General features: G+C 44.7%; 4 protein-coding genes across 4 annotated transcripts; 2 read left to right on the top strand and 2 right to left on the bottom strand.

The window, feature by feature from the left end:
- Positions 1-988: 988 nt before the first annotated feature.
- Positions 989-3567, bottom strand: N7496_012769 (FAD-dependent oxidoreductase; the record flags this gene model as incomplete). Its single annotated transcript, XM_056705682.1, has 3 exons — positions 989-2479; positions 2558-3200; positions 3257-3567. The coding sequence occupies 3 exons, from the start codon at positions 3565-3567 to the stop codon at positions 989-991; spliced, it is 2445 nt and encodes an 814-aa protein (XP_056549580.1).
- Positions 3568-5842: 2275 nt separating this feature from the next.
- Positions 5843-8079, top strand: N7496_012768 (uncharacterized protein; the record flags this gene model as incomplete). The annotated part of the gene is made up of 4 exons (XM_056705681.1): positions 5843-5980; positions 6036-7059; positions 7109-7345; positions 7421-8079. The coding sequence occupies 4 exons, from the start codon at positions 5843-5845 to the stop codon at positions 8077-8079; spliced, it is 2058 nt and encodes a 685-aa protein (XP_056549579.1).
- Positions 8080-10246: 2167 nt separating this feature from the next.
- N7496_012767 (alpha/beta hydrolase) lies at positions 10247-11055 on the bottom strand (the record flags this gene model as incomplete). Its single annotated transcript, XM_056705680.1, has 2 exons — positions 10247-10576; positions 10654-11055. 2 exons carry the CDS (start codon positions 11053-11055, stop codon positions 10247-10249), a joined length of 732 nt encoding a protein of 243 aa, XP_056549578.1.
- A 1305-nt stretch (positions 11056-12360) lies between these two features.
- N7496_012766 (cupin domain-containing protein) lies at positions 12361-12810 on the top strand (the record flags this gene model as incomplete). The annotated part of the gene is made up of 2 exons (XM_056705679.1): positions 12361-12386; positions 12444-12810. 2 exons carry the CDS (start codon positions 12361-12363, stop codon positions 12808-12810), a joined length of 393 nt encoding a protein of 130 aa, XP_056549577.1.
- Positions 12811-22658: the final 9848 nt, after the last annotated feature.

Below are 22658 nucleotides of genomic sequence, written 5' to 3'. Positions count from 1 at the left end.
TTACCCTCCAAAAGATTACCGACGGGCACTAGATGAGGCTAAACCAGTTAAGCTCAACGGAACCGAATTGATTGAGTTCATCCTCTCTGCGGTAACGGAAGATCGATGATTCTACATAATCTATCTGCTCCGATAAGAAGAGCTCCGGTGGCGCTGAATGCCAAAGATCGTTGTGAAAGCGCACAGCTTACATCTTGGGGCCTCATAAGTCTAGGATGTGGTTAGCCATCCTCCATGGCCATATCCCAAATGGACTTTCCGTTAGCCATAGGAATAGTGAGGGGCTTCCTATGTTATGGTATATCGTCTGGTATTTCCAAATAGTACTAGTTAGGTGCTAGGTAGCCAGACGGGTCAACTAAATATATTCTGTTTGTAAGACTGACTTCGGATATACACTAGCTCAAGAGGCTTTCATTTACCATGGCTCCGGTGCTCCACCGTTAGGTCCTACTTATAGTGTGAAATCCTCTAGAGCAGAGTGAATCAAAACTGTGCCATATAACTGTATGGTGCTACCCATTGACAGACCCGATACGGTACTTGGAAGGGTCACCATAGGGCATTCTGTGCTTTGAGAAATCCATTGTACTAGGACTAGTAGGAAACTGGTATTCCTAGTAGTATCTTACGCTACCTAGCAGTCTAAAACTCTTTGTCTTTCAAGGCCGTCTCATTACTCTTTATCCTCTTTCCAAGCCCTGTTTTTTCAATTGAAGTTGTCTAACAGTTCCCTAAGTTGCTATATAATTAGACTACCACGGTGATGAAAATTCCGTCCTAATTATCAAAGTAATGAATCAGTTATCATTCGTTTCCTGCTCGTTTTTGATTCAACATGTTACTGCAGACAGCTTTTGATTTTATGAGGATAGAGGGGGCATAAGTGAGGTGGTTCAAGCAAAAGTAGGTCTACAATTCAAGACCTCCACATGCATACTCCTTTTAAAATACACCGTCGCGAATCTTTGTGGTAGGATTGCAGCCTTCAGAAAGTCTGACGAGGCGCAGTAATCTTGTCCTCCCGCCAATACCACAGCCCGGCCCATGTAGCACCAGATCCAACAAAAACCTGGCCCACTAAAACCGCTAGGGCAGCATTGAGGGCTTCGCGCGTCTTGATATAGCCTAGGCGACGCAGATTCCATATTGAGTAAATATTACTGCCGAAAAATGCTGTGACGGCGAGGAACATATCATATCTTAAGACGGCGGCCATCGTTTCCCCCACACTTGGCAGATTCCAGTCACGATTGAGGGGGTTTGGCAGTGCGAAGAAAGTCTCAGCAAGGTTGATGCTAGGGTGGTGCCATGCGTATGTGACCGAGGTAATGTGTGCGGTTGCTTGCACTGCAAAGGCGTAGATGTAGACTGTCTTGAGTAATGGAACAAAGTCGCGTTCGCCAAGTCTAGCATCCCGCTCTTGTTCTAGATCTGTCCGGAATGGTGGCTGGCGATGGACCCTCCACTTCCTCAGGGCTGAAGAGGTGAGTGCCAGTAGCGCATTGAACAGGGGCGGCGCAAACTGCCAAATTCCATTCCATCCGTGCCAGGCCATCGTGTTAGGGTTCGGCACAAGTGCCATGACTGTTGGAATGACGAACCCTATCGTTATTGCCGGTATCAGGCATTCGACAACCTGGAGCGGCAGAGCTTGACCAAGGGGTGTGTCGTGCGAGAAAAAGGCAGACAGAGCCGCGTAGATAGGCCCGATCCGGCCGATTCCTTGAACTTGCATGGCTATAGAATACATGATGGGCACGGCGAGGGGTGTTGCTCGATGGCCGGCGCGATATCCTTCAATGGCATATATCAACAACGGTGATATTAGCTGGAATATGAAGTTCCATAGGTGGAAATTTGCCGATGAGCCTCCGCTATCTATCGGAACTGCCAAAACACCCACTAATAGGTTGAAAGATTGGTTGATGGGGCAGTCGCCGAACCATTTCAGCTTAACCTGTGAACTACTCCATAGTTCCAGGGCGGGGATGGGCAATGCAAGCGGCTTCAGACCCATAAAGATGATAAGCCCCATGGCTCCTAGGAATGCAAGTCGCACACGGTTATGAGTTTCTGTATTGATAGGCTTCTCTGGGAGCTCGTCGTGGAATGGGATGACACGGGGTCGATGGGGAACTGGAAGCCTCTCTATCTTCGAAGAGCCCACAATGACCGAGCTCAGCACGTCCAGTATAGCCTCCCCCCCAAAGAGCGGTTGCAAAACTTTGAAGACTACCGAAGAAACTGCCAGGTTCTCGTAGGCAAAGAGCGCCTGAGTGTCGTGGCCTTCCTTGATGATCAGGTCGGCGCGCGCGCGTCTCGCCGATTGTGTCTCAGTGAAGAGAGTCTCGACGTCTTTGTCGGTTAGGCCGCCTAAGTTGCCTCCCCGCCTGGCCTTGGTTCTTGATATAGCATTAACGAGCTCTGCACAGGACTCTATAGCGCCGTTTCCGCCTTGACCGCCGATGGGATGAGGCTAAAAAAGATCAGCTACCGACCAACATTTGGAATGATTATGCACAGTATTAGAGTACAAGGAGTTTAGTTTAAATACCTTGTGCGCTGAGTCACCGAGGGTAATGATTCTATTGAAGAACCACTTCTTAAAGGCCACTTCATGGAGGGGCGTCAAAGCTGATGAGAGACGTTTGGCGTATACCTGCCTGAATGTAATGCGAGGGGTAATTGCAACATCCGAGTTACACTTGACAAACTCCGCCTCATCTTCCTTCGAAAACTTTGGAATGCCCTTGCCGTATTGTATCTCGGGAAGCTGCTCAAACATAAACCAGTAAACCTTGTCGTCGGGTCCGGAGATGACAAGCTGCGATCGTCCTTTCCCTGTAATATGGTACAGTTCGCCTCGAACCCATCCCGGGACGTGCTGAGCGATGCCGAAACTACACTTGTAGCGGCATGGGATAGACTCGAGTTCGTTGGGGTCGAAATAGCCTGGCTCGATCTGGTTGGCTAGCTCAGTCATGGCGGCCCGAACGGAGCTATGTATACCATCAGCACCGACGACGATAGTGCCAGAAAAAACGGAGTTGTCGGCGCAGATGACGTTGACTCCGCCGTCGACGAGATTGACCCGAGCTACACGCTTGTTGAGGAGGACGTTTTGTTTGTATCGGAGGTTATCGTACAGGATTTCCAACAACTTCTGGCGGTCGAAAAAGAACAGGCCATATCCATGCCTATGATACATGCTCAGCGGATCTGGATCGTCGGCTGACCGAATAAACATACTGACCTTTTCTTTAGCTTGGTGTAAAACCCTTCTATTGAGGAGATAAAATTCCCATTTTCATCGCGGGTGTTTTGGCTGTTATAGGGTATTCCGCCCTCGAAAATCTGCTCAATCGCCTGGTAACAGTCGATCTGGTCCAGTATTCGCAGGCCATTTGGAAACAAGCCGATGCTTGCGCCGACGACTGGGGCAATTGTCCCATGTGATTCAAGCAGAACGTAGTCGAGATCAAACTTTTCCAGCATGTTAGCTAAAGTGAGACCGGCGATGCCGCCGCCAACAATGACAATTTTAAAGGTGTCTATAGGCTCCATGATCGTGCGGAATCCAAGGAAATTTTTGAGTGTAGCTGTTTGTAAATTGCGGGAACAAAGATTTATACTTCATCACGAGTGGATTGCTGTAGGGTCGGCCGCTTGTTCAAACCGGCCTCCCGGGTAGCCTATCCGTTCCGCTTGATACAATAGCCTACTTGTAGGGTGATATCATTTCGCTAGGTAAATTAAATGCGTGATTAAATTGATAGGGAGCGTAGTTGAGTTCACTATTCTCTTGAAACTGTTGATTTTCTTCTCTTAGTTCATTTTGGGGTGTCCCTGTACTTAAAGACATTTGTGTTAAAATTGCTGCACAATTTAACGTGGGTCTCTAGGATGGACCTCGCTCTACCCCTAACGGCCACCTTATATTTCACTATTCGGCAATTCTTACGTTTCCTGCCGCAGCAGAGCAGGGCAGGTTCATTCACCTTGACATGATCAAGGATTGCCAGGGGCCGGCAGTCCCAACGTATATGACTCGAGTAGTAAATCAGGAAAGGCAGGAAAGAAACAGCCGACTTTACCGTTATGCCCTCTAATCAGACATGTAGGTTGGGTAGCGAGTTTAGAGCGAACGCATACCTGCTCGTTACATCCTCGGGTGATGTGGTTGCTGTTGCGCCTGGGTTTGCGGATACACCGATGTCCGGTACCCATGTACGTATACTCAGATATTTGTAAGGAAGAGATGCCGATTCATGTTCGTGTCCTGTAGCTAGAGTGGGCACACCGTCGATTTAGACTCACTATATTCGAAGGTTCGAAGGTGAAGTTAGTGATGTAAAAGCTGAAGAATAGTCGCTCGGCTGTTACTCTTACCCCTCCTCGAAATGATATTCGGCAGTATAAGCAGAAACTTTTGTTCAACTCTACACTCAAGAAACGATCATTTAGGGTTTTGAGGGCTCGCTTGAAACAAGCCCACTACGCTGCAGACCAATGATTTGCCGCATGGTGACGGGAATTGCATGTAGCTGTTCTACTATTGCTCCAGAACGGTCTTCCCACCATCTTGCAGCCGCAGATGGATGTCTCCGGCATTGGTGGACAGGGAGCTGGATCTCTCTCTCTCTCTTACAGCCTCCAGAATTTCGAACTCTCGAAAACATAACTCCTCCTTCCGGGTATCAACGGCATTGGTCCCGAGGTCGCGCCGATTTTCTCCATTGCCGTCGCCTGATACATGCGGGTCGAAAAACAGCTTCGGCTCGACTCCCGAGATATCCCCTTGTCCTGAGCGACCGGGTCACGTTCCAACGGCAGGCACTCCATTGCGCGATAATGGCTGGACAGAATCATGGGAAGAGAGGTATTCAGGCCACACCGAGAATTTGAGTAGATTGTCGTCAAGACAGCGTAACGCATCCTGACCGAACGTTTGCCGTTCCAGCAACGCTCGGTCCCGTAAATACAGCTATGTCTTGATTTAAAAAAGCCATCTAGAACCTAATACTTTGACTAATATCCCCCGCTTTGTCCCCGAGAATCAGCACTGAAAATGAGATCGCGGTCCTGTAGGAACTACACCAGATTGGTAATACTGTGACCTAGAGAAATTGCCGGGCAATACTAACAGCAAAGCTCGGCTATACAAATTTATCAGAGGATAAGTTGCACTCATGGACAAGCGCTAGGTAGGCCTATCTTAATTACAAAGATCCCGGACGGGCTAGGGTCTTCTTTTCTGTCCTTCCGATTTATGGAGTGAATGTCCTCCACCTTTTTCCGATCCCTTTAACCGATCGACGTATCACGCTTTGTAATTCGGTGGAGGCACTGTTGGGTAAATGACGTGCTTTCACCAGCCTTGATAGTAACCGATCCTACAGATGCCATCGGGCACTTAATCTTGAAATATGCAATAACACTAACATTACTTTGAAATTTGTTGACTAGTAAGGCCTTTACAGGCCCACGGACATTACCTTACGCCCTAATAATTAAACATTGAGGGAAAGAGCTAATCCCTTTCTCGTGCTTGGTTCCCAGCTTGCTGGTCAGCCCGGGAAATTGACGGTGGAGCGCAGGGATAATATGAAAATTTTCGGCAGTTGCCATTCTACCTTCACCAACGAAGTAATCCTATTTGACTCATGTAATTATTAGCCTATCCGGTCGAGGTAATTGAAAGCCTATCAATTCGGGGTAATTGATAGCCTATCCAGCCGCCTATATATTAGCTGGCACGTTGAAGTGCTATGAAATGCTCCTAGGCCATAAACCACAATCCTACGCCAACAAGTCCCTTGTCTGAATCAAGAACGTAATCATGACGGGAGATATTTTGAATAAGGAGGTTTATGTGGATGTCCTCATTGTCGGTGCTGGGCCTGCGGGTCTTATGCTAGCTAATTGGCTAAGTCGCTGCGGAGTCCAAACACGCATTGTGGACAAGCGAGGCTCAAAAGTAGGTCATCGCGCGAATCTCGATCCTCCAATTATACGTGCTGATTCTGGTCCAGATTTTCAATGGTCAGGCAGATGGTCTGCAGTGCCGTACTTTGGAAATCTTCGACTCCTTTGATTTCGTCCACCGCGCCTGGCGGGAATCGAATCACATGATTGAGATATGCCTCTGGAATCCGGACGAGAATGGTAACCTTCGTCGGTCTGACCGTATTCCCGACACAATCCCAGGAATCAGTCGCTTTCAACAGGTCGTACTCCACCAAGGTCGCATCGAGCGGTTTTTTCTCGATTCAATTAAGGAGCATAGCGATATTCGAGTCGAACGTGGGATTTTGCCCATATCCTTTGGCTTTGATGAGGCGAAGGCAGAGAATATTGAAGACTATCCTGTAAAAGTGACCCTTCGAACCCTGTCTGACCAAGAGTCCACACCTGAGCAAAGACAGCAGCACCAAAAATCTCCGGATGGCCAACCGACAGCTGTCTCGGACGGACTCTTTCGCAGTAACTTGAGTCCCGATGATACTGAAGATCTCATTTCGGCGACGGGGTCCAAATCCAGCCAATCCTCCAACCAAGTGGAACATGTCAATGCCAAATTCTTGGTGGGTTGCGATGGAGCACATTCGTGGGTGCGTAAACAAGCTGGGTTCCATTTGGAAGGTGATTCAACCGACTATATTTGGGGCGTGCTTGACATCGTTCCTATTACAAATTTCCCAGATATTCGCCATAGATGTGCTATTCACTCGAAAAACGCAGGGAGTGTGATGATCATTCCCCGGGAAAATAAACTAGTCCGGCTATACACCCAGCTCCAGGTGACAGGACAACAGAGCAAGGGCACTAAAGCAGACCGGTCCTGGATTACCCCTGATGTTATTCTGAAAGCAGCTCAGCGCATCCTGCACCCTTACAAGCTTGATTATACATACTGCGACTGGTGGACTGCCTATCAGATTGGCCAGCGTGTCGGCAACCACTTTTCACTGCGCAACCGCGTCTTCTTGGCAGGCGATGCTGTTCATACGCACTCTCCTAAAGCTGGACAGGGTATGAATGTTAGTATGCAAGACAGTAAGTTTTTTCTTCCGAGACTCGTCGCAAATGCTGATTTTCGCATTAGCGTACAATCTAGGTTGGAAGCTTGCTCATGTGGTGAAAGGCTTGAGCAAACTGACCATTCTTTCAACCTACGAGTCCGAAAGGAGAGACGTTGCCCAGCAGCTGATTGCTTTTGACTATCGCTTTTCAAGACTCTTTTCTGGCCGTCCAACCAAAGATATCATGGAAGAAGAGGGCGTCAACATGGAAGAGTTCAAAAGAGCATTTGAGAAGGGGAACGAGTTTGCAAGCGGCACTGGTAAGCCCCCAATCACGCCCTGACCCTGACCCTGACCCAAAAGCTTGGATCATGACGTCTAAATTATTTATACAGCTGTCAACTATGCTGCTAGCATTCTTGTTTCGAAGAAAAACAATCTCGCAGACACGAGTACCAATGATGATCTTGGAAATTTTGGGGGCTCGACGCTTAGCAAACCAGAGCTGGCAGCGAAGATCGATATCGGCAAGCGCATGCCCAGCTTCAAAGTGTTAAATCATGCTGATGCCCGACCATGGCATCTCCAAGAGTTGCTGAAGAGCAATGGTCGCTGGAGAATCGTCGTATTTCCTGGACGGCTGACCGACTACAACAATATGAAACGTTATGAGAGACTAGGCGAAGCCTTGGGAGCGCCAAATTCTTTCATCCGATGTTTTACGCCACCTGGAAAGCCATTCGACAGTCTGATCGAGATTTTGACAGTTCATTCCGGATCACGGAAAGATATCGAACTTTTGGATCTACCCGAGCCATTCCATCCTAACCACCATGACTTGGGATGGGACTACTGGAAAATCTACAGCGATGAGGAGTCTTATCACGAGGGGCATGGGCAAGCTTACAAAAATTATGGTATTGACCCAAGCCGTGGGGCAAGTGTAATAATCCGCCCTGATCAGCACGTTAGTTGGGTTGGGGAGGTGGATGACCACCAAACGATGTCGCGGTTCTTTGCTGGGTTCATGGTGTATCAGAAGTCGCCGGCTTAGAAGCTCACATTCTCCGCTAGCTTACTCGTGAGTTTTGGCTCTTTCAAGCTTGAGTCACCTTGTAAATCAAAGAATGAGAGGAGTTCAAAATGAAATATCTAGTTGGTTCACATAGGCCCCTAAATATCATACTCTATGCAGTTGCCCAAGGGCAAGGCGGAACTCACACAAGTCTGATCCTTATTCAGTAAAAGTCTAGGTATTAATTTCACTTTGCTTATTAGTTCCATAATTTGATGATAATGTGCTTATGCGTGTCTCCATAGCTTCCACTCTCACGTTCTTACCTTCATCACCTCATACACATAGGATTATTTCTCATGCCTTCATGTTTTCGCGTATTATCAAGTAACCTGCCCCTTGAAAATATTACATACTGTAGTGGGGGAACTGCTGACAGATATGTGAGAGAAGCTTCGGCGGAGATAGATTGGTGGCAGCCGTTCTGATTCTATGCCGTTGGGATTGGTATAGTTACATGTTTGATCATTTTTTTTATTTTAATCTGATCTTTTTACTGTATGGCCTGTTTGTTTTCGGTTTTCGAAAAAAAATGATGCAAAGCCTCATACAGAAAGAGGAACACACATACTTCAAGACAGTCTTTACATACACACTTCGAGACAGTCGTTACAGATATCATATTTTTTTTGGTTGTTTCTTTGTTTTCTCTCCTAGGATTTCTCTCGGTTCATCACCTACGACTAATACTACCTACCCTCCATCATCAGTGGTGGTGGTGGTGTTGCCGGTTTTGTCTGTGGGCTATGTTTCCCTGTCTCATCTCCTATTGAGCCAAAGCAGTACGATTTAGAAGATAATCAATCTACCGAAATCAAGCCCTCTAATTGGCTAATATAGAAATTTTCCTATCATTTGATGAAATATCCTTTCGCTTTGCAAACCGTCTTCAACTCTGGCATGACCTCGCGCTTGTAGTACGGTCGCAACTTTCAAAAGGGCCCCTAGGTCGTCACCCTTTTGATGATTCGCTTCATACGCTCAACCTGGCTAAGATGGACTATCTCAGTCAGATTGAAAGCTTTCGCGATTGATTTTTCCGCGCGTAGCGCTGCTTTCGTATACATTCTGAATTCTCGCTATTCTGTTTCAGTTCCACCACAGGATGCGCGAGCGCGAGATCGGTCGCAGCTTTCGACAAGCTTTTTGATTAGGCGACGAAATGGTTGTTGCATACAATCAATAATATCTTATAGCCAATCTTCTAGCCTTTTCAATGGCTCAGTAGTCTTTGGTGTGCTAACATCTGATGAATCCTAGCTAGCCACGGATGATAGAGGGCTCGGTGTATTATAGATTAGTTCCCCTAAATCCTCTGGAGAATCGATATAATTAGCAGGGTTAATAAGCCAGAGGCCTGTTCATTGAAATTCAAGCTTAATCGTAGAAGGTTTGAAGGTCCTCTGCCGAATCTGCGCGATCGCACCGACGAAATCATCCTTGGTAAGCTTCTCGTAGTCACTCACTATTACATCGTAAACCCACTCCCTGTGCCAGTGCTTATCTGCACTAAATACACCCCCCCTCAAGCGGCTGAAGTAGATTGCTTGAATGAGGAGGAAGGAACAATAGGATAATACTATGATCTTCGCAGTATTTAACGAATTGGTCTGTAAGATGCGATCCGAACTGGTCACAGAGTAGCATACATTAGGTCCTGGCGGAAGAAGCGTTGTAGCCAATAGCCTCCGATTGGGGGCGGATTAGTCCGTTAGTCTCGCCGCGATAGCTACTTGCCAGAATTACATTAGCAGCTGCCGCAATCACAGAGGGTGAAGATATATCAAATCAAGGAAGTGGATATATCGGCAAAAAGCAGATTCCTGCGATCCGTCAAGCTTGCGACCGGCAGCAGTGCGTTCAGAACGCGAAGTCCGGCCTTTATAACGCGCAAGCAACCGCTGATATTGTAGGTTACGCTCTCGCGCCCACGCTTTGATATTAGGCGATTCATACACAATATCCTTGGCCAATCGGCTTGAGCGTGTCGGATGGTAAACTATTACATAAGAACGTGCATCATGAATGTCCGAAAAGACTTTTCTCCTAGGGTGTTTATTTAACTCAATGAACATCTAACTCATAGAATAGCTAAGGGTGATGGGACACGTTCACGCTCCAAATGTGGAATGCTGGATTACACCCCTCACATTGCATGTTTTTTGATGTAAGCCACAAACTGATCTGGTGCCACCAGCCAGGGAGTATGTCCAGTTTCAATTATCTCAGTTTCGAATTGGGCTCCTCCACCCCGCGCCCGATTTATCATCATCTGCTGAATCGCGAAAGGAATCGCGCGATCGTTCTTGCAAACAAGATAAACACAGGGAATGGTCATATATGCGATTCCAGTAGCAGGTGCAATCTTTGTTGCCCATGCGTGAGGCCCAAGTGCTTTGGCCCACTCTGCTCCGTCGGGTACATCATGGAAGAATATCCCATGCGGGTCAGTAGCAGTCACGGTACCGTTGGGTTCCTAAAAAAAAATAGCTCGTTAGAAAATTAATACCCTCTAGCCAAAATGGATCCTTAGTAGACCGCAATGAAACTTACATTCCTTGAAAACCAGGATGGAGGTGTTCCACCAAATGCACCGACGAGACTTTCTCCGAGGATAGGAACAAATGCCGCAACAAATAATAGCTTCACAATGCCACCCTTGTATCCTTTTGCCTGGCGCTCTGATTTGCTCAGTCCGCCCAATGCACTGGAAACCGGTAAACCCGCCCAACTATGCAATATGACAACTATGTCGTGACCTTCTTCTGCCTCTTGATCGACTGTAAACCGAACAGCGTCAATGTCCGGCCGGAGGTCTGAAATCTCAGTCGCCGATTGGATAGAGGGAAATGTAATAGTACGGCAGCGGTACTCCGGCAGCTTATCAATGATCGAATCGAAAGCCGTAGGCGGATACCACGCGCCAGGTGCAAATATCAGAATCGGGTTCGACATTGTAGAGCACTGGTTGGCCATAAGAAAACTATGGTCATAGACGAGGCTTTATATACTCCGTACTAGTAGGCGGAACTTCGGGCGGGTTGCCGAAACGCCAAGAAACCGGTTATACGTTTGTTAGCTCACGGTTGTGCTTTCTAGTCCGGTAGCCGTCTTGATTTAACACTACCCGTGCGTCAAAATACGGCCCAAAGTGAACCGCTTACCATATTTCCGGATTTTCACGGCTATGATAGTCTCCAGAAGGCTTTATCAATGATTACGGCACTATGCACTAGACAACTAAAGCAGCTATCACAAGCGGGTAAGATACCGAGTGAAGTTTAATACTATATTATTTAGTAGCTTTCATGGTATTCAGACCGGCAGAATACAGGACGACTGTCTTGTAGCCCTAACATGCCTACGAACGTTATCACTCCATCCTTGGAAGCCAAGGGCGCCGGGGAATTAATAGCAATCCCTGACTGGGTTAAAATCTGTGTATGTCCCGTGGGGAATTCGTGTCGAAGCACCTGTAGTCACGGTCTTGTTTGAAGTAAAGTTGACGATTACTTGGATGGTACAAGTCGCAGGCAAAAATAACTTAGATCTACTGCTTATCCAAATTTGCAACGGTTAAGTAAACCAACCAACTGATTTAATTGACTACGTTGTCAGGTCTATCTGAGTAACTACCACCCGGAAGACGAAGTCGAGATTCCGTCGTCGTGAGGTACCCGAAAACCCGACCCGAGTAACCTTCAGAGTTCCTCCGTTGCCTTGTATGATGTGTTCTAAGCCACTAAACAAGCACCTCGCCTCCACCATCTATAGTTCATTCAGGAAATCTAATTTTACAACTAAATGACAGTGAAACAACCACAACACATGTCTTCAAGTCAGGAAATTAACTAAATATCAAGGTTTGGTATATAGAAGTAATTCTAAAAGCAGCATTGAGGTCACATTCTACATGGTGCTATGCAAGGACTAATATTAGAGATTTTCTTTCTTGGTGAGTCACTATGTCTTTGCAATTTCATGCACCGGAGCAGACAGGCATTATATTTCCGGTTTACATCACTAGCCTATGCATTGATAGCCTATGTATTGATAGATAGCCTATGTATTGATAGCCTATGCCCCTAAAACATGTAATGACGGCAGATTGCCCAATCACCACAATTTATAATACTTCTCAAATCAAATGGACCTCTCGAGGATATAATATATCTTGGGGCCTGGAATCCTCATCGATTCAATGCTATACCAAGTACCATCTTTCTGACTCCCTGGTTGGTTTTTGAGTTCACTTGCAACATGCTGGAGCCAGTCTACAACCCTAGGTAAGACTTAATATGGAACTAAACAACTGGTCTCCCACCAAGCTAACTCAATTTTAGCCGCCCGAGGCCCTCCCTCGAGATTGTCTACTCATACCGGCTGGTCGGCATTCCAAACAAAAGCCTGGTCACCTTGCGGGTCGAGTTCCCGCCAAATGGTTCAACCCCTCCACACAGACACGGCGGTGCCTCAGTGGGAGCGTTTGTCCTCAATGGTAATCTACTGAACAAAATGAACGATGACCCGATGAAGGTCATCACTGAGGGCGAGTCTTGGTTTGAGGCGCCGGGATGCCATCACCGCATTAGTGATAACGCCAGTGAGACTGAACCGGCGACATTGATTGCGACTCTGGTGACAGATACGGAGAAGTTTGAGAAGGATGGAATGGCTGCCCTTATTCAGATTGACGAGGAATATAGTTGAATTGGTAATTCGTGGGGACTAGTTAGCACTAAACACCGCTTTTTACACACCTGTCTCTTGTCAATTTGCCTGTCTTACTAGCCCGGCTTCCTACTTCGTCGTCCAGACAAGCCGATCTACGTAATTTCGCATCTGCTTGGCATTTTGTTTAGAATCGCGAAGAAGCGCAATGTTCGCAGCATATTCTCAATTATGCGATGCGAGGGTTGGTTTCATAATGGCCCACACGCTCAGAAACAAAAATGCAGAGCCAGAAAAGTACGCAGGCAAACATTTTGGACAAATTTTGCCACAGATTAGTATGGTCTTCTAGCGGTCTGTCCACTCACAAAATACACCCGTCGAATCATGTGCAGTGGTCTTTCCTTCCACTAAATTATTTCTTTCAGGGCACGGATGATAAATCGAGATATACTTTTCAGCATAGAAATCACAGAAGGGAGTAGCGAACGTGGAAGGTCCAAAATTCTATCAAGGGTTGCACGACATAATATACAAGGATAAATCCTGCAGAGCACGCGAGCAAGCAGTAGTAGAGGAGAGCGAAGACGAACCCATGCAACCAAACACGAAGAAGGGAACGTGACCTGGGATTCAACCAACCACTAATGAGGGAGAGGCTTGGCGGGGAGAAGGGTGTGTGTTTCTTGCCGTGTTTTTGCTGTGTCAACGTCGGCGTCGCGCAACCGAGGGGTTGGTAAACCCGCGCTGCGCACGCTGTGGCCCTGAAACGAAAGAAGAAGTGGAGGTATGATGGTAGGGTCATGTAGAGGTGAGCTAAAGTATGAAAGCCGAACATAAGCCAACATGTAATGGGAACCTCGTTTATCGGAAAGCTTCAATCATCTCGGGCAAGCGTGGCAATCCGTTAATCTTCGGGTTCCTCTTCCCAGCACTCTGCGCCGGGTGGTATCTCCATCACAGCTTCCTTACACCATATAAGCACAGCTTTTGACAGGATTTCGCGTGAGAGAGCCTCGAGGCAACCTCCTTTCACGCTGAGAGAATTTTCTCCCCGGGTACGATGTACAAGTCACGATCCACATGACAGACAAAATAGACACTCCAGTTGTCTACCTTGTAAGGTCTTTCGAGTAAAAGTACCGATCCGCATACTGATCCGGATATAAAGGACAATGATGGTCGGACGCCGCTATCCTTGGCTGCGGGCAAAGGGTGGGGCGCAGTTGTCGAATTGATAGCCAAATCAAACCGAGTTGAACCCGATGCAAAAGATAAAGGGCAGGAAGCAGTAGTTAAATTTCTGCTTAGCTCAAACAGGGTAGATCCGAACATAAAGGACAACGATGGTTGGACACCGCTAGCCATGGTTGTGAGTCTTTGCCCCCGCGCCTCTTTGAGGTCCGTAACAATAGCCTCGCTAGTACCTTCGTGGTTATAACCTACAACCTCGTGATAAGGGTACTAGGTATAAACCTTAATAAGGAGATTATTTAGTATTACTAAATTAGCGATATCGTTCTAAGAAATGCTTAGGGCCCTTAGGCTATAGCTTTATATAGCGCTCTCTTCTACACTTAGTCCTTATAGGGAATATCCGTTAATTTCTCCCTTAATCCTCCTCCTCCTCCTCTTCTTCTTCTTCTTCTTCTCCTCCTCCTCTCCCTACCCCCCTAAATTAATTTCTATTAGGTGCTACATTACCAAGTCCTATAGGTGCCCGCTAACTACTCTATCAGACTAGCAGAGAGATTATATTATACATAATATAGTAGCAAGCCTATCTTACTATATAGACTGTATTTAGTGTCGAGTATTATATTTTAAGATACGAAAATGCATTCTGAATTTCTATTTAGATTTAATTCAGTTTTTGTTATAAGACCATATCGCATATCCTATCGTATTCCAACTATATTAAGCTATAAAATATATTTTATTACCCTCAGTTATATGTTAATCATAGATATGCTGAAGTTTATTTTAAAATTGACGATATATGTGATAGAACTCTGTTAGGCGCTCATAGAATAAGCAATTCTATGTTTAGACCGTCTCACGATGCAAAATGTATTTGGTTATTCCAATATCATATTTCAATATCTCAATATGTTTTTGAATTTTCCAACACAGTGAATAATCTTATATGTTGACGACATATTTTAATTTCGAAATGTATTTTATTGTCTAAGGTATATTCCAATAAAAAGCATATCGGTTTGAATATCACATTGCGACTGTTTGATTTTTAATATAGTCTCAAATTTATTGGGTTCAGGTCATGGCACTACAAAATCGCTCGTGACACTACATGATAAATCCATACTAGTCCTAATTAGGAATTAGATCTTCCCATCACTAAATGGTACATCCGACATCTACATAATATATGCCAAGCTCTTATGTATGTATATTTCTAGCTACCTAGTGACTACACCACTCAACCGAACGAACCTACGAAGAACCGTTACACCAAGATAGCTAGTAACGTGACCGAACGCCCCCGCCGTGGTGGCAGAAGATCCCTGACCCTCGATAAGCAGCCCGACGCTAAGAAGATCGAGGTAACCGATGTTAACGAACTGATCCGCTAGATTTAGTAAGACCCCGAAACTACATAGAAGATCCTATACAACCGAATAAAAGACATCGAAGACCTAAAGAACTAGATTTCTGACCTAACTATTAGCCATCAAGAAGAGATCACCGACCTTCGCGAGCAGATAGCTACGCGAGAGAACTCCTCTATATAGGACTAATAGATAGAAGAAGAATACGCCCGGATAAGAACCGAGACCGAGTCCCTACGAAAAGAACGTGATAGTCTGTTAACTATAATAAAGATAATACGAACTACCGAAGACGACCGTGCGATTCGCGAAACCTCTCTAATCTCCTCCTACGGTAGCAAGAAGTCGACTAAGATACTAGACCCTCCTATATTTAGTGATAGAAAGGACGTGAAGTTTAAAGATTAGAAGACAGAGATAAAGCGAAAGCTCCTATTAAATAAAGACTACTACCCGACTACTACCTATTAGCTTATATATATAAGTAGCCGTTACGAAGGAAAGGCTCTCCGATATATTAGCCCTTATATATAAGAAGATACTACCGCCGTATATTAGACTATCTAAAACGTTTTCGATTATTTATAGAGCGTTTTCCACGACCTTAATTATTAATAAGTTACCCGTGACGAATACCTCGCTCTTAAAATAGACCTAAAGTAGGAATTCGGTGACTTTCTAGCTAAATTTACCTACCTTACGGAGGAAGCCGAATAGCCCGTAGCTCTTCGGAAGCGTAACCTATACCGAAAGCTTCCTATCTTACTCTAGAACTAGGTAATAATCGATATAGGCTAGAACACCGTTATACTTAAAGAATTCGTATAGAAGTGTTAGATTACGTCCCGCTTAATTTCTTAGTAGATTACTAACCGCGTAAAGAACCGTACTAGTACGAACGCTTTAAATCGAACCTAGAACCCTAACTCGCCTACCCCGAAAGCTTCTAAACGACTCGATAATAAGGATAAGGCTACGTTATTAAAGGAAGTTTATTACTTTGTGTACCGTGAATATAGCTATATCTCTAGAAATTACCTGTCTAAGAACTAGAGTACCACGAATACGGTAGCCGTAACGGAGTCTTAGCCTAAAGATTCGAAGAAGAAAGACTTCCTATAGGCCGCGGAAGAAAGTGATAACGATTCGGGAAAAGAATAAACCTAGGGTAAGTCTCTATCCTAGGTTCGATAGTGTCGAAGGTAGACTTACGTAAGCTATTATCCCCTACTAAGGATAGTTTAACTTTTTAAGCTAGAGTAGCTATTAATAGACGAATAGTGAACGTTTCTTACCTTATAGTGTAAAGATAACTACTTATAGGGTAGAAAACCTGTTGATCAGGTAAGGTTGGAAGTACCTAGTGAAATTCGTGGCAAGACTGTTTCTTGAGGAGTCTGAACCTACTCCTTAAGGTCCCAAATTTATATACAGTCTCTCATACAAAACAGGGAACTAGAAGAGGGGTAACCACGGTATGAGCGTGCATGAGCTAAAAGGTTATGTAACTAGCTAACGTGGCCTACCGACAGGGTAGCCCTTTGGATACGCTACCGAGGAGAGGAGCTGTCGACTGACCGCCGGGTCGGTACCCTCTTAGCAGAACGCCCGGGCCTCGTGCGGCCTGGGGCATCAGTCTGCGAATAACCTTAATATCAGGATATTATAATAATTATCCCCCCTCTAAGGGCTCGCTCGCCCACGAGCGACGGAAGATGTAAATAATACGTAGGGGTAACTAACCACGTAGCGGAGTAGCTAATTAGAGGTAGATAGGTAGAAAGGGTAACTAGTGGGATAGGGTAAATAAAGATATCGCGTTTCTTTGTTTATAAAGAGACCCCCTCTCCTTCTCGTTCCCCTTCCTCTTCTATACCTCTACTAACTTTCTCCCCTTTTCTAAGACCTTATAACCACGCGCCTTTTCGCTAACGAATATCCCTCGATTTAGTTTAGAAACCCCTACGATACCTCGACGACCCCGCGCTAGGACTCGTTCCCTTACGGATAACCCGGTCTACCTAATAATCCTCTAGTGTATATACTATATCCGTACCGCGATTATCGACTAGGATCCCCGTAAAGACTAGCCCTTCTCTATCGAATGTGTCTAGGACGCTAAGGCTTCGGTTATATATAGCTAGTATTCCTCTCGCGCTTTAACGTATATTCCTATAGGTTTCGCTAAGTTTCCTTAAGGGTATAGGCTAATAATTCTATAGGCTATAACCGCTATATTAGGGGATTATTAGGATATAAGTACTATATTTATATAGGCCTAGGACCTATTATAGATATCGTAGATAGACCCGGACGACCCGGATAATTTCCTAGACTAGCCCTATCCCTCGGAGCTCCGCCGAAAGGTCGCTAAATTAATAAGGGATCTAGCGTATTACTTCGACGTTTCGGAGTAGGCTTACCGTAAGTAGTATAAGTTAACCAGGACTAAGACTAATATTAAGGTAGGATCTATAGGTCGCGGGTTTTAGCGTATTCTAACTAGTGTTTCGGTAGTAAACCTAAGACGAATATAATACGCTTCTCGCGGTCCGTCGGACTAGGGTTCCTATTATCCTACTCCCTAGTCCCTTTAATACTATTAGGGAGAAGGCAGAGCGCTTCTCTAAGCGACTCCTTCGCCTACTTCCTAGCGACGAGGGATACGTTACTTAGATAATCGGAAAACGGGCCTTTTTCGATAGTATTTCGGAGGCGGTTCGCGAGGCCTAGGATAATCTTAATTCGGATATAGATAATGTCGGACTCTAGGCGGTGACCATAAAGTCGTGATTATACACACAAGACGATAGTGTGCATAAGGATTGGTAAATACTCAATGTGGTATCTGAATACACGGTTATGAGTCTATCGGTCGTGCGTACTAGCAGAAGTACCACGATTGTGGAAGAGTACCACCGATCTAGAAGAGAGATCAAAAGGGATGATAAACTTGATTCAATTTAACTAGGTAACATAGCAGTATTTATATCACAAGAAACATAGCAAAAGATCACATGATAAATCAACAGAATCAGAGTGTTGAGAGTCTCTTGCTTAGGTAGGCAATCATATGCGAGATCGTTGAGGATCAATCTGTTAGATCTTTATAGAAGAAGATCTATATGTAGAGAGGGGTTATATGAGTGGGTCCTTCGTCATGTGACCCCACAACATCCACATGTTGACAGATAATAATACCTCTATCGGCGGAGATAAGTTAGAGGAGCGGATAATAATTAATTTCTCTCTATCCCTAGAGCGGATCTAGAGTTACCTTTTACCCTTCCTTTATCTAGCGAGGCTAGGTAGTTTCGTTATAGTTTCGCTAGTAATTCGTTACGTTCCTTAGTAGCGGCTTTATTACTATAGGTACTAATATTTAACGCTCGTGTCTTATTTCCGGTAGAACCTAGCTTTATAGCTAATCTTATAGTTTCTTATTATAAGGAAATCTTCTTATTTTAGTCTACGGTTTAAGGGGTTTTCGCTAGCCTCTTCTGGTATTAAATTTAGAGCGTTTCCCCTTTTATCGCTTCCTATAGGATTATATTACTTCTATAATATTCTCTATATCTTCGTAGGATACCTATTAGTTATATTTAGAGGGCTATCCTTTCTATTTCACGAGGAAGTAGGTTTCGTTAGAGATCTTTCGTTTATCGCGGATCTCCTCTATCTCGTATTCTTCGCTATCCTCGAGCTATAGTAACGGTATTAATTCGGTAGTAATAATATAGGTCTTCTGCTATAGTTTAAGAAGGGATATATAAAAGACATTATAGATTCGGCTATATTATTCGGGTAGACTTAGGCGGTAGGCCTACTAACTAATCGTCTTAATAACCCGGAAGGGCCTAATAAAGCGCGGGGTTAACTTCTTACTTCCCTTTAGCTTTAAGTTCTTTATTAAGAGGCCGACGAGTAATCCTTTCTTTAGTGTTAGGGGTTTATAATTCTTATTATAGTGTTTCGCTATAGTTTCGACTATATTTCGCTAGTAGGTCTTTAGCTTTATACGGAGTTTTTTAAGCTTCTCTACTTATACGGATACCGCGGGTATCTCCCTTAATACCGGATTATCCTCGATTCGTTAACGGAAGTCTAGTAAGTAACTAAGAAGTACTTAAAAGAGTAAGATACCGGTTATAGCGTTAATAGCGTTATTATACGTAAATTCGGTAGATTTAAGTAGCTTTAGCTAGCTAGGCTATTCGTTACCGATAAAATATCGTAGGTAGTGCTTAAGTATTTAGTTAACGCGTTCCGTTTAGCTATCGGTTTAGGGGTAAAACGCCGTTAAAAGCCTTAGGCGTACTTAGGTAATATAATATAGCTTTAACTAGAACTTACTTATAAAAACTAATCCTCGATCGGAAATAATCCTATCGGGAGGGCCGAAACGTAATTCGATCTCGTTATAGACTAGTTCTGCGAGTTATCCTACCGTAATCGTGATAGATATAGGGAGGAATAGTGACTATTTCGTTAACCTATCGACGATAATAAGGATTATATCTATAGTCTTTTCGTTAAGGGTTACCGGTAGTAGGCTAGTTATAAAGTCTATTAAAATTTCTACGAAGGATCTAGACGGGATAGGGAGTAGTTATAATTCGCTATAAGGCTTATACCTTCGTGCTACTACTCCTTAATATACCTAGTAATTCTATACGTATTCGATAACGTCTCGGTATAGATTCGGCTAGTGATATTTACGTTTAACTAGTTTAAGGGTCCTAGTTCGGCCGAAATAGCCTATAATAGGGTCGTCGTAGTAAATACTTACTAACTCTTACCGTAGGTTACTCCCCGTAGGGATATATACTCGGTCTTTATATTAGAGGAGCTTATCGTGTCCGATCTTCTAGCCTATAAAACCGCGTTTCGTCTACTTTATAGTAGCTTTTTAGCGCTAGGTCTCGAGGTCTTTATCTTAAAGACGCCTAATTAATTCCTTTAGGTCCTTATACGCTTTAGCGGAGTAGGCCTTCTCGGAAGTATAAGCGGTCTATACTTATATAGGGAGGACTAACCGCGAACGGCCTAGCTCCTCCTAATCGATTCTTCTAATCGATTTATTACCCTACTCGTTTTCTTCAAAATAAAGGATACCTAAAGTAAGATCTCTTATAGTTAGCGACTAGACCCTAATAGAGTAGTGATTAGTCGCCTACGATTCGCTAGCTATTCGTTAGTGAGTATTTCGGATAGTAATCGGTATATAGAAACGAGTTCTAGTTAGGTAGCTAACGCCTAGATAGTCTATCCGTAGGGTTAGTCTTCCTAGCGCGATATTTAATAATAAAATTAAAAGGTATAAGAGATAGGTACTATCTTATCTATCTACTATTTAGCTTTAGCTACTTTATAAAGGATTAGAGGTTTAAGTAATCTAAAAAGACCTCGATTAGATATATACTTCCCTTAAGGTAGTATCGCTAGTATTTAAACGAGTATACGATAGCGAATAGCTCCTAATCCGGCGTTCTATAGTTAACCTCTATCTCGGTGATTTCCTCGACTAGAAGGCTACTAAGTACTAGACTTTATTATTATCTAGTTAGGAGAGGATCCTAGCTATTATACCGTTTAACGTATCGGTCTCGATCCGAATTTACCTTAAAGGATCGAAATAGCGAAGAAGGGGAGCTAACTAGAAGCTAGCGATTAGGTAGCGAAACGCTAGCTTTTCGCGAAGGTCTAGCTTTATACTTCCTAGTTTTCGGCCGTTCTTACTTCCCTTTAGTAAGGCCGTTAGGGGAAGTATAATCTCGGAGTAGTTACGGATAAAGCGCTAGTAGAAGTTATAAAATCCTAGGAAGACCTAGATATCTCGGTATATTCGTAGAAGCTCCTATAAAACGATATCGGATACCCGCTAAGGATCTATCGAAACGCCTTAGGTAGAGATAATAAATCTAAGGAATTTGATCTTGTCCTAATAGAAGAGATACTTGTTACGCGTAGCCGACTGGTCACTGTGAAGTTAGGGTGCTCGTCTGGTTATACTTGCCTGAATCCTGACTTCGGATTCCAAGAGTATCTCTCAATCGTACCGTTGCCTCGCAAGGCCTTACTGCGGGATGGATCCTGTTGAGTATCTTGCAGAACGTGCCAGAAGTACGCGCTAAGTAAGTCAATCACTAAGTGTTACCACTGAGTGAATCCCCTACTTGTAGGTTGGGTTGTCTTAAAGGTGAACTTGTGAAGTGCAAAGTACTAAAGGTAGTAACCAAGTAACAATGTATGATTGATCGCGAAGAACTAAATACATGATGCGAAATGAGTGTCCTTATATATCTAGCTCTTCCTACTCTCGACCTACTCCCCGGGAGTAGATCTGGAGTCACCGTATACCCCATCGCCTACTCCTTGGAGTCACGCTAGGAGTATATCCTTGGCGTCACGTGTGGTTTTACCGGGTCTTTGCACTTGGGGTGTAATCTGGGTGTTGGTAAAATGGCGGCCGTTTCCTGTGTCGCGCTAACCGTTAAATGAAGTAAGCGGGTATTGATTGTGACGGTTAGCCGTAGGCCGTTTCTGGCTTCCGCCCAGAGTATCTGCCTTGGGGTCCCGTCGGGGCCCTCCCAAGTATACCGAAACGCACGTGACAACGCTAATCCCTAGCGTCCGAAGGATGATTGGCCCTCCGTTGCCCTCAAATAACTGCGGCCCCCGCGCCTCTTGAGGTCCGTAACATCATCCCCTCCTTCCTTGTCCTTTGTCCCCAAAGGATTTAAACGTTGGTCTCCCCCCCCTCAGGTAAGTGCATGTTTTTCTTCTTTTCTAATTTCTTCATTGGCCATGTCCCTCTTACAACATACCTGTTGATAACAAAACTCGCAAACAAAATAGGCTCATCCAATATCAGTCCATTCTGACCAACGGGTCTGTTTCCGAGTCGCCTTACGAGCATTGTTTTTCCCGTGGTGTTGATTATGTGATGGACTCGAAGCACCGTAATTGTGCCGAATACACCCGTCGCGGTCGTAAATGTGCGAAGAAGTTCCACAGCGAGTCCGAATAGCAGAAGGTTCTTCGTGAACAGAAGAAAGTTGATGATAAGCTCGCTCAAGCTGAGCAGCAACAAATGGAAATAATAATGAAAATTATTCGTCTCCGCAAGTAACGACAATTCTTGCGGACTCGTAATAATCGGATGTTGAGTCACGATGCTAAGATAATAGAGCAGTTGGATGCTAAGGATCCTCTTAGTGCTGAGGATCTTGCGGAGCTAGATCGTCTCGCCGATGCCGAGGATACTCGCGCTCTTGCCGCTACGTCAGAGAACCCTACTCTAACCTAGATATTAGA

This window comes from Penicillium cataractarum (genome assembly GCF_028827025.1).
Source record: "Penicillium cataractarum strain IBT 29864 chromosome Unknown utg000010l, whole genome shotgun sequence".
NCBI lineage: Eukaryota > Fungi > Ascomycota > Eurotiomycetes > Eurotiales > Aspergillaceae > Penicillium > Penicillium cataractarum.
The sequence above is the reverse complement of the archived record's forward strand: the minus strand, read 5'-3'. Positions and strand labels throughout refer to the sequence as shown.